The sequence below is a fragment of the Homarus americanus genome, unplaced genomic scaffold (assembly GCF_018991925.1).
Source record: "Homarus americanus isolate GMGI-L3 unplaced genomic scaffold, GMGI_Hamer_2.0 scaffold23518, whole genome shotgun sequence".
Taxonomy (NCBI): domain Eukaryota; kingdom Metazoa; phylum Arthropoda; class Malacostraca; order Decapoda; family Nephropidae; genus Homarus; species Homarus americanus.
In genome coordinates, this window is record NW_024745451.1 from 451,085 (window position 1) to 463,958 (window position 12,874).

At 38.0% G+C, this 12,874-nt stretch overlaps 1 protein-coding gene across 7 annotated transcripts in view; it reads left to right on the plus strand.

The window, feature by feature from the left end:
- The first annotated feature begins 856 nt into the window (after window positions 1-856).
- Window positions 857-12,874, plus strand: part of LOC121878684 (glutaminase liver isoform, mitochondrial-like) — a 43,097-nt gene continuing 31,079 nt past the window's right edge. Inside the window, exons 1-4 of one of the 7 annotated variants that reach the window (XM_042385019.1) lie at window positions 857-956; window positions 1,481-1,599; window positions 8,976-9,698; window positions 11,375-11,542. In XM_042385019.1, coding sequence (XP_042240953.1) covers window positions 1,594-1,599; window positions 8,976-9,698; window positions 11,375-11,542 — 897 coding nt within the window. In that variant the 5' untranslated portion in view covers window positions 857-956; window positions 1,481-1,593. Of the gene's footprint in view, window positions 957-1,065; window positions 1,303-1,480; window positions 1,600-4,732; window positions 4,827-8,975; window positions 9,699-11,374; window positions 11,543-12,874 lie in introns of those variants that run through there. The other 6 variants (XM_042385018.1, XM_042385017.1, XM_042385020.1 and 3 more) reach the window with 6 other exon arrangements.

Consider the following 12,874-nt stretch of genomic DNA (forward strand, 5'->3'; position numbering starts at 1 on the left):
TACTTTTCCCGATGATTAAACACGGACATTTTGCGTGGATAATGACAAGGTTCGATGGCACAACTAAAAGACCCCATCCTGGCCAGAATTCAATCAATGACTGCCTCTGGTTCAAAAGAGTTTATAAAGTAAGGTATATACAAATCTCAAACCATCCTCCCCGCATTGTTTCATTTAGGTCTGTATTGTGTAAAGAAAAGGAGAAAGAAATAATTTTATTTGGTACTACTGTATTTATTTTGAAATGTCGTCTTTTACAAGAAACTATAGTTACACTGGAAAAAAAATGCTTTTCAATATTAATTATACATAACTTTCCCTCCCAATGTTCAAGCTATTACAATATTTTGAGTAATGCATAATTAAAAACAATAACTGCGTGTTTCTTTACCTGTACATTTATTAAAATCTTTGCAGTTATTATATTGTTCAGCTCTGGATAGTTCACAATGTGGTTGTCAACTAACCTGGATACATCCTATGACATTCAATTAATCCTCTGACAGTTGGCAAAATCCTACTGTCCTGTTTCAAAATTTGAGGATTTTGCCATTACGCTGCCATATTTTAGTTAAGCGCATTTCAGATAATTGTATGGGTGATATGCTTTGTAACTGGGAATTCAACTTTCCCACTCACGGATTCCTCGGGATTTATTCTGTAGCTAATTTAAAACAGCTTCACATGTGTGTAGTAATGTTACATAATGCACTCAACCAATGTTGGTTCTTCACTGCTCCAGATTTGACCAATCATATGACAGGCCGTGGGCCGCCCTAGACTAAAAGGCGTGGCTTGGTCGAACTTTAGCCAATGAGGGATCAGGAATCTGAAGGTGTGTTTAGTCGGCTTCCGTGATGTTCCCATGAGTGGAAGTGGGCTTCTAGACCTAGTTACTTTTATATAGATTTAGTGAACTAATCGGGTTCGTATGTGTTACCTCACTACAAGGTCAGGTAAATAACTGACATTACATGGTTAGCTGTTACATCAGACCGTTGTGTACTTCTGCCGGAGAACATAGTATTGAAAATCTGGGGTTGTGTGTAACTCATACATGTTTGTGTGTACCTTGAAGCTCACCCCACACTGTCTGGTGTTACGCAGACAGGGTCTAATACGGTAACACAGGTGTTCACAAGTTACCTTGTACGAGTGATAATCTTGGCCGGTGTTCACTCCCCAGGCCTGCAGTCCCACTGGAGCTTTGAAAGTGTTCGCAAGTTCACAACTGTCGTACGGGAGTTAATATTTGAATTCTGTAGTGTAGAAGTTTTCATATATTATTTTTACGTGTCAAAGGTGAAGAGACTTCCTATTTCGTCGTCTTATAAAATCTTGAATGTTGAATCCTCTATGAAAGACCTGATAGTGATACTGGGATTTTCCAGCTGTTCAACATATTAACTACAGTTATAAATCTTAAGTGTTTACAGAAAATTAATTTGTAAAGATTTATTGAATTTTTACTTTTTTTCAGGAGATATAATATTGAACAAATACCAGAGTGTTATCTCAAGTTCAAGCAGTACGCGCTGAGAGAGCTAGGCTAGAGAAGGCCCTTGTCCAACTATACCTGAGGAACTGTCTTGCATGGCGGTAAGTTGCTTTTTCCATTGTTTAAGAAGTCCCTCAGTAGCCATTTCTATGCTTTGAGTATTAGTTAGCGTATAGCTTTAGGACATCTAAAAACTTGAAGAAATATTGAAACATGTACATGTAAATTGATTAATCTGTATCTACAATTTGGTGCCACGATACATTGATTTATTAGTATATGAGTTCAAGTTGACCTTTTTTGGTTATTATCTAAATGTTGAAGAGGGAAACTGGCAACGACAGTTTGGAAAGTTTGTCATGATGAGGGTAAGGGAGGAAAAATAGTGTAGTTTTTGGTTCAAGGGTATTTTTGTAATTTATTTGCATACCTTTCAACTAAACGATTAAATATGCGCAAGAAAACACACATTGCGATACAACTTATTGATCTAGCGAGCAAAAGTATGAGTGTTGAGACTGGTTAAACTATTGCCACCTAAGCCTGTAGCTGTCTTTATATTTTATTCAGCCGTCAGTGATATAATTATAGTGTAATGTGTACGTATTGGAACCAGACTTTAATTAGTTGGACTTTTTGTTTTGGAATTAGATAAATGTTTTCGACATATTGCACGCCTACCATTGCACTGGCTCGAGGCAAAATTACAGATCCAAATAGGATGAAATTAGGTACGTGACCCCTAATAAACATGTAGAGGTGTTGGTGCTTGTTGTCCCCACCCATTAGAAATTTCTAGATCCGCTTGTGTGGATATTTAGAATTGTAGCCGTTATAGCATCCTTGGTGTATGAGGCAGAAATAATACAAAGTTTTAATTTAATTGGATAGATGTTATCAAGTAACATGAGTTATATTATTCTACTAAGCATTAGAAGAGTGTACTCAACATAATGTGGTCTATTTTTACACTCGTACCCTTGACTGGCGCGCCACCGCAGCCACAACTGAGTCACTGCATAGTAGTTATTTCTTGTTTACCATAAACCTTATTTTGGTTTGATCGTTAGAGGATATTTGTTTTTCTGAAGTTCGATATCAAGAGAATATCAACATTATCGAAGAAATGTTTTTTCGGGACCCGTGAAATTATGCATCATAAACTAAGCTTTAATGTATATATATTTATGGGTCAAGATTGTAAGAGACAATAACTAACTACAACCGTGCACATGGTAGGACTGGAAGTGTCATGGGAGGCGGGCGTAAGTTTATTGCCAGTGTTCAGTTCAAGTTTAGAAGCTCCAAAGTTGTTGATAACGAAAGGCAGAGCGGGGAAGATGACAGAGGAAGGAGCAGGAGGTTAGGAAGGGAATTGTAGTGGGAGAGATAGTGCCGTGGCTTTACACGACTGCGTTTATTTGGTTAGCGCATAGCGCACGTATTTGGTTTTTGTCTGTGTTGGGTGTGTGATCCTCGGGTCACCACTCCTCGGATTGTGTCAGTTCAAGTTTAGAAGCTCCAAACAACTTCCGCTTGCCCGGGAATCGAACCCGCGATATCTTGCTTGCAAAGAGCGGTACCGCTTCTACCACAAGCGCCCCTCTGCCAGTGATACGAGCCAGCAGTTGCCTGTGTAGTAAAAATGTCTCCAGATATAACGTTTTCAATAGAACCCCGTAAGTCTTGAGGGTATGATAAGATGACTGTTTTTCATGGTAATTTACCGATCACTAATTTGAGGATATTGGATGTATTAGTATATTAGAAGTGCCGGTTGTTTGCCTAACCTGTTAATGTGTCCAAGTTCCGCTGCTGTTTTCATCTTAAGAAAATACGTTGTCATAGAATTTACATCATTCTCATGATATGAATAATTGAACGAATGCATTTGTATTGTGTGAAAGATTATATTTCGGCTGACCCTTTTCTTAATGGAAGTTCTTTATTACTCCCTAAGATCGCCAGGGAATTTTAGCACGAGGAGGGCTTACAAGTGGTTTTGAAGAGATTTTTTTCCGCTTTCAGTCGATACCTTGAGATTAACTTGAAAATACCTTGAGAGACTTGCTTCAAATTTGTAACACACGTGACAAGGACATTCATTTTATCCTCATCGCCACATATCAGCTTACTAGCCGGTTGGCCGGTCGGTCAGTGCTCTGTTAAGCACTGTTGGCAAGGGTCATAATAATTTTATTTATTTGTTATGCGGGGATTGGGAATGTAAAAAATAAATCCTTTGGGATATCTGTCGAATGATAGTATAGCTAGAAACTGCAGTCTTGAATAAAATCCTCTGATATTTGGATTACTATTATTTTTGGAGCGTATAGATTATATTGATGAGATATGTTATGGAGTCAAAGATGCCCCCCTGATCTCCTGTCATATTCCCTGGATAAAAAAAAAGCCATGTGCAACATAGTATTTACGCCTAATCTTAAACCAACCTAATCAAGGTACAGCTGTCTTTATTTTTTTAAGGGTGACTGTACTATTAGAACTGACGTTGAATTAATGGCTGTCAACACATTAGGCAAAGATCCAACTGTGGTTTGACAGGGCGCTAGCCTTGAACCTTTAGGTTGTTACCATGGTGCACACTCCTGAGCTTGGTGTGAATGTCAGCTTCACTGTCCTGGGTGATGTGCGTGTGTTACCACCAGGCTGGACGCGTGACCAGAGTCTATCACCATGGTGGAGAGACTCAGGGAAGAATCCTTTTCCACAACCCAGACATCGGTGATCCATATTGCCAAGAGAATCTTACATTATCACTGTTGGCAGTGATTCGTGTTCTTGATGTTTCAATAGTAATTTTGGGGGATAAATATTTACTTTCCTCAGATAGTAACCGTGCAAGTTATTCACAATAGATACTATAGGATAGAAAACTGCACATGAGGCTGCCATCTAGGGTAAACATTGCGCAATATGTTTGAAAATATAGCAGTCACAACAAAGAGAAAGAAACTTACAAACACTAAAAAAAAATGTTTACTACAATGTGAAACACACAGGCAATCACTTCATAGTAAGATTTTATTCTAGAACGTTGAGTCTTGCCTGTCCCGTCATAGTTTTCTGTCTCTAAAATCGATAGTGGAAAATGTGGAGCCATTAGAGGAGACAGAATTCTCGGTAAAGGTGGCGGTTGGCAAGCTTTACTAAATATAACTTGTGTAGTGGTGGTGGTGGCGACTGGCGTGTTATAACCATGTGACGCGGGGCGAAGTTGGCAGACGAGAGGAAAAAGAAGTGTTGCCGAGGAAATCTAAACACCTTGAGGGATCTTTTATCCAGAAGTTCCAAAATCCTGCTGAAGGTGACAGTTAAGAGCTGTGGAAAAACAGATAAGCCTTCAAAACTTGATTACTTCAATTTTTTTTTCAATTTCAATAGTTTATTCCTTGATAGAAGAAGCAGGATCCTAGTGCTGTCACTAGGTACCCCTGTACAATAACACCAGAAGCATCTGGCAAGTGTCACAAGTATATACAGTATAAATATTATAAAGGGGCTTACTAAAGCCTAAGGAAGGAAGGATATTCCTTGAACACAATATCAATATTATTTACATAGTATCTGGCCAGTATGGGGAGGACCATCGTGTCTCTGTCAGGGGGTCGTGGAGTGGTGGTCCAGCAGGCGTCACGGAAGCGTTGTGTGTGGGGACATCTTGGGAGGTAGTGGATAAGGGGGCGGCTGTCGGGTCTTCTGCATCATGCACAAGAGCGTTGCTCAGGGGATGTGGGGATACCAATCTCCCAAGCAAAGTCATACCCAATGATACGGGCAGCAATCACGTCCTTTTTCCGCGACCCTTTCCCATAGACATACGAGAGGTCAGGAAGTTTACGGAGGACATCGTACCAGGTGGGCGGGGAGTCCAGGGGGATGGTTGATTACTTTATGTTATAAATGAACGTTGGATTTTGTGCTTCGTTTTGGGGAAAACAGCAAACAAATATATGACCCAGTGGCCAGTGTTAAAATCAGCTTGTGTGACGAACGACGCAGTGAAGTTTAACTGATGAAAAATAAAGTGCTGTATCGAATAATAGCGTGGTATCCGGAGAATATTTCAGCAGTGGACAGAAAAGATGAAATTAATGTATTTAACGTTATTGGCATTTCAGACTAATTATCTCCTAAACAACATGAGAGGATTGTGAATTGATACACTGTCCACGTAATGAGGATTATGGGGGTAGGAAAATAAGAAACGTGTCTACTGTCTCTCCCACCTAAGAAATTTGATATACTGGCATTTAGATCTGGGCCAATTAAAATTTTCTGGTCATGCTTATGAAATACGCTATCATATGTGCATTTTTTTTATTCTTTTTGACGCCATGTTGTATATATGAAAAGGCATCTAGATAGAGCGAATTATGGAGAGTCAATTTCCTTCCAAATTTTATATGCCTGGCGCCGTAATGAGACAGGACTTGTAAGAGTGAAATACTGTAATACCAAGATTTTTATATTCTTTTCCTCCAACATTTCACATGTTTGTTTTTACTTTTGATAGAAACGTTTGCTGTACATAACCTTTTAACGAACGTTGACCCTTGACGTCACAGTTCTTTGTAGTTGGCTAAACAAGTCTAAGTGATTTTTTTTAAATTTGTAAACATCTGGCATCATGTCAAGGTGTTACACACTGTTATTTGAAAAATTCCCAAGCAAGATTTTTTCGCTTTGCAAAACATGTTTATGGAGAATTTACTGGGAACAACTTTGAAGCGGATAACTCTGTTATGAGAGACAGTTAATCATGGCAAGGTTTGCAATCGTTATATAATATTGAGTTAATGAAAAATAAAAGGAAAGTGTTTGATTTTTATTTGTTCAGAGGGGAGTGGCTTCTCAGAGTTATCTTTATAAATTTAATAATAGTATTTATATCTATAAATGTTAATGATTTGTTAGTAGAGTTTGAGATTGTGAATATAAAAGTTTTAACTCCAGTGTTTGTTGGTTCTTGTAGTAAAAGCTGTCCGGCTGAATTATTTTTTCATTAAATAAAACTGCTCGTCGTAGAGCTATGAGGCACGTGGCCAGATGCCCCCTGTCCTTGGGTTTCCCGCTGGCTGCCAAAACACATTGCAGACGTAAACAAATACAAAATAATAACCTTCGTACAGTTTCACTCCTCCAGAAGTGCGTTTTAGCACTCATGGCCAAATCCTAATTCATAACCACTGATGTTTTCTCGACTGAATCCTTTTTTTTCCGAATAACGTTATAGTTTCGACTGAAGTATAACGACTTGTCCTCCAATTACTAAACGGCACAAATATTTCAGTTTTTCGGCAAAAGGAATAGTTGCAAGTAATTTGATCTCGGCGATAAAGCTTTTATTTACAACATGCATTTTTGCGAGAAACCTATGATAAGGGAGAGAGATGTTAAAAAAAAACAATCATTGAGGGGTGATAATATGACTCATTTTCAGTTACTCGTTATTTTCTCAATGCAGCGTCTCGGAGCGTTGCCATCTTTTCGTAGGAAGGATATTTAATTCAATATAGTTTGTTCAAGTAATGTACCATTTTTTTTAGTGATTTTTACCATGATCAAACCACATCCATTTAATTTGTTAAACGTGTTAATGAATAAATGTTATGTTTAGTTCAATCAATGTATCTCTTGATATTTGGTGTGCTTGTTTTGGGAAATATAATACAAATGTGATGATGGTGTAACGTGAAATTAATGGGAAAAAACTAAATCGTATTTGCTAGGTTTTATTATTTGTATAAACTTTGTAGACGAAAAGTTGCAATGGTCTAGATACGTTGAAATCTCTTTCCGGAAATTTAAAATTGAATTCTAACCTGAACTGTCTAGATTAGCTTGCTTCTCCGTTATCATTGCAGAGGTGAGTCAGCAGGCCATACATTTATAATTTTTGTTATCACCCTGCAGTAATATCGTGGTTGAGCAGGCAGTATTAGATTTAAACCATACTTTACTTTTCCTAATTTCTGGCTGTCTTTACTAATTCTTCCATTTTCATCTTTTTTCGGGGTCCCAACTTTTAATTTCATTCATATATCCCAATCTCTGTTTTTCATTTGCCCGCCTGTCCTTTGTAGATAGTACTTAGTAATTGTGTGGGATTCCTTCTCTGTTGCATAATTAATCACTGACAGAGAGAGTGAGTAGGTAGGTAGTCAGTCTATAATTAGAGGTGTCACGCGTCTGCCACTCCATACACACGTGATGGTCCAGTTGCCAGATGTATTTCTATATTACAAGGCGTTTATAATGTCAAATTACTTCTGGTGCATCGCCCCTAAGCGAGAGAGTAAATTTTGAAACCAGACTAAATTTTATCAGAATTATCCTGTCATACGGCGTTTTATTTCGAATAGTACCATGTTAATTTGGATTTGTTGAAAAACAGAAAAAAAGTATACTGTATAAAAACAAGCGTAGCTAGTGTACAAAATATGGAGCGACCTTTGCCTGCACGAAGCCAACTTGGAGAGGTCATCGAGGTCTCTTTTTTGTACGATACTACAGGTATAGTTTTGGAGGCTACGATGGTAAAATTTATAAGGCAGGAGAAATGAACAAACTAAATCACTTCACCGATCCTGACTAACTTGACTGAGAGTAACACGTACAATTTGTCTTGAATCTACCTTCGGCTTTTTTTATATAATGAGACAAAAATGAATCTCGAGGTTATCCCCAAACTTACACAATATGAAAATTATATGAGTTTCTTAACTAGATTTCATTGAGTAGGAATGCCATAACTGATATGTTATTGAAACAAAAAAAAAATGTTGTGCCTGTGCAAAATGAAACAGATTAGAACTTTATACACAACTTTCCTTTCAACATAAAAAAACAAAATAGCCTTGATCTGTTAGGATAGATTGTAAAAATGTAACTTAATGCAGGCTTGCCTATATTGGCCAGAATATAAAATAATTTACTTTTTTGTAATCGTTGACCTCCGTGATGCTGACAATTGACGGACATATTTTAAATATATTTGCATCGCTCAGGAGTAAGAAATCTGGAAACAAATCTGGAATAAACTGATCGAACCAATTATGAGATGATGTCTAATAATCTCAGACCAGGTCGTATTTTTTTAAGGGAGGAAATGAGGGAAAAATTACATGACAAAAAAGCCAAGTAAGTTTTGAACAACACAACAACATTACTCCGGGAAAAATTGCCCGAACCCAAAATTATTTGTTTTCCTTTAAATGACATTATCAGGAGCTTAGAATGATTAGATGCATTAATTATTATTATTATTGTTTGTTATAATTGTTATTATTATTATTATTATTATTATTATTATTATTATTATTATTATTATTATTATTATTGTTATTAATACTACTACTACTTTATTTGAGGCTCCTTCCTTTCTCAAAGCAAGTAGATATTCATTTCTTTTAGGCGGTAATCACTTCACTCACCTTGTCGGTTTCTTCCACAGTCGCCATCTACTTGGCTGGGCTCACTGATGTTCCCGTCTCCGGAGTTTATGAAGAACAACCTCTCTTTTCCCATGCCTCACCTCGTCACCAGCGATGACCACCAGCAACCGAACCAAGTGAATGACACACGCCCTAACACCGCTCTCGCCAATGGAATGCACTATGAGCCTACTAACTTCGTGAATGGATTGTCTCAAGAGCAGCAGCAGAATTCTATTCCTGTTAATGGCGCCCTCCATCACCAGCAAAATTCTGATCATCTTAACGGCGTCCTCCACCAGCAAAGTTCTGATCTTGTTAACGGCGTTCCAAATCACCAGCAAAGTTCCAATTTAGTTAACGGCGTTCCCCAACACCAGCAAAGTTCCAATCTAGGTAACGGCGTTCCCCAACACCGGCAAAGTTCCAATCTAGGTAACGGCGTTCCCCAACACCAGCAAAGTTCCAATCTAGGTAACGGCGTTTTCAATCACCAGCAAAGTTCTAATCCTGTTAACGCCGTCCTTCATCACTGGCCAGATACTCAACATGTTGACAGGGATATTCACCATCAACAACTGGAGTCGAATCTTAGTGACTGGATCCCACACGAAGTCAAACAAATTAACAGGATGCATCAGGACAACCGATTTGAGGATCACAAAAGAGACAATCCTGCTCTATCTCCCAGAACTGGTCGGCGGCCATCATCACCAAACATCGACACACCATTCTTCTTCCCGGTAGGTGCATTCTCGTTATTACAAATACTCTGGTTTGTCACGAATTGTTTTTCTGGTACAGTAGATACTGAATTCCTTCCCTGCTCCACATTTATAGTCTTTCGAGTTTCACCCTGTAGAAGTTGTTACAGTCATCGAGATTCATTTCCGGTATATTTTTGGTGTGAAAAAAACGATATATAATTTTCACAGAATATTAAAATCTTTTCTCTGGATGTTTTACGGACATCAGTGAAATTGATCGAGTTTACTTAGCTAGAATAATTAAAAATAAATGACAACCAAAAATATTAATAGGGTTGAACCTTTCGGTTGCTGCAGCTCTCTTGAAAGACGCCTGATAGTGTTCATATATCTTAAGAATATTATTAAATAACATTAGATTTTCCCCTAGCTTAAAACAACTTACATTGCGTTAGTAAATAGTAAATACACATGGAACAGTAAGACTGATATAGAAATGCGGATGGCAAGGTGCCAAGTTTGAGTATACTGTACCAATATTCGAAAATATATGACCGTCGATTGAAGGTTCAGGGTATCAGTTCGTTTGGGGTCTTCATTTATTTTTTAATGGAATTTTATGGACTTAATGCGCTAGTAATTAATGAGTTACGTTAAGTAAGGTGAAACAATGTGGGTATAGGTCATCAGTTTATATGCTATGATAAAACAACACGTGAACAAGATAGTCTACATGTTAAATAAAAAAATCAGATAATACACAGTTCGACTTTGCCGAAAATCCAGATTTCTATGTAACACCGTGTTTATTAATTTTCTATGCCTCCATTGCTGTGCATCTTCTGCTGTAAATTGAAGCTAGACTACAAAAGACAAGGTAATGACCAGGTTAAGATTGTTCCACTACAATACAACCTATTTGAAAATTAAAACTTTTAGTGCGTAATCAAGTGAAGATGGTTGGTGGCCAAGGTAGTAGGCAGCTGCCAAACAGGGAGGTACTACCGCCTGGGAAGATATTGGAAGCATAATGTGTTGTCTAATGGTAGACCCTGCTGCCATATGGCATCACGAAAATTGTGACCAAGTCCCAGGTTGCTGAACTGACTTTCTGCTTCATTTACACACAATTGAAGGGTCTCAATTGTTTCTCTTACTATTGACAACACAATATATATATATATATATATATATATATATATATATATATATATATATATATATATATATATTCTTTTTCACTTTTGATCATTTTTTATTTTTTTATTTCTTTATGGTTCTACATTATTATTATTCCATTTTCGCCCCCAGACCCCGATGAGGGTCAGTGACCTATGCCCGGGTGGGCTAATCCCCGTAAAAAAAATAATAATAAAAACAAAAATAGATACAACGCTCGTTTACTGTATTTTCAGGGCCGTTGGTTCGGGCCCGTCACACCTTCCAGTCTACCCATTTATGAATAGGTAACTTTACATTTGCGTAAGTGAAAGCAGTCGAGTGCAATGCTGGCCACGCTGCCTCGTTGTGTACCGAAGGCTTAGCATACAGTGTACTGTATTCGCACTGCCTCCAACGGGCCGCCATACCTATGAAATCCACTTAATAGTCACGATGAAACTGATGCTCAATTCGTTCGATCAATTTCTACGAGTAAAAATAATTTACAGCGTCGGTGACTTCCTAACTTTAGTTCTCTTCTTCCTCGTCAGCAACCTCACCCACACCTTAGCGTCATCGATGAGGTACACGACGAGAGCACCATCAATACTGAGGGACCCTCGTCTGACGACAAGAACGCCAGCGACCAGGCGACACCTACCAATACTGCCTGCTCCACGCCATGTTTCAACGTCAACGATTGGATGCAGGCCGAAAGTGTAGGCATCAACAGACTCAAGGCCTGGGAGTCATACCTAATTTACAACTTGTATATAACTTATCACCTAAATGTGATTTCTTGCAAAATGCTATGCTTCAGTAACTACTGGCGACATTAGACGTGCGATGGTGATGGATGCGAGGACTGTCACTAACATTTTTTTGCCAATTGTTACTAGGAATACTGAAAGGAATAATGGCTTGACAGGCTTATGCGACAATAAAATGACGTTTAGTATTAATGACTTGTAAGTCTTACAATGTGAGATATTTTATGCCTTCACCGTGATGTGAAGCAGGAGGCATATTGAGGCATATTGCTTTGACCCCGTGTGCCCGCTCGTCCTGCTCCACTGTTCCGAAGTTTCGCGTTCGAGCTATCCCAAAGTTTTATGATTGGCATGATTGGCTGCTACATACTATATTGTGATCTGGACCTGATGAAGTTTGGAGACTACGGGTCAAAGTTTACTGTCTCAAGACTTAGTAGGTGGATATTGACCAAACTATAACAACAGAAACCACGTACAGTACAGATTTACAGGCTTAATTAATTTTTAGATGGTCGTTCAATGATTAAAAGGTGACTAGTGCGAGGTAGACTTTAACATTTCGTACCAGTTTGTTAAAAGCAATGCATGTTTTAACCTTTAGGTGCATCTTTGCATGATCTGCTTATATTTTACAGTTCTTTAATTTTATTCGCCATTACATTTTGAAGATTTTGTGGTAAGCATGTCACTAGGATTAAGAAAATAATACGGTATTTATAAAGTATTGAAATTGTCAGTAGGAGCAAAAGTGTCACAGAATTATAGTATTAATATAGGGTTTAGTAGTCTAATATTTACCTTGTATTTAACTCTTCATGGCGTGATCTGACGTATTTATTTCCAGGATTAATTTTGTCCCAATTATAGAGAAAACGCCAAGTTTAGTATAGCATTACGGATATTGAATTTATAATCTATACCTGTAGATAGTTTGTCGACGGTGTGGAAACAATAGGCTATTGAGTGTTGCGCTCCGGGGAGTTGACGATAAATAATTATACTGTACTTTACTTGCCATCTTGCTCATTTTTATTTTTGTGTAGCTCCTCTTGTGTTTACATGAGTACAGTTCTTTGTAGCCTGTGAGTCCCATATTCCTAGCACATCGATTACAGTAACAACAATCAATGTGAGTTAATTAAAGGGAATACTGTCCAGGGCTTCCACTGTTTTGTCCGTCCAGTCTTTATACAGATAAATTCACATGCTAGGCTTTTACTTTTGATTTAGGTAAGGTTAGTGTGTTTAAGTAAATGCATTACTAAATACTTTTTTCTG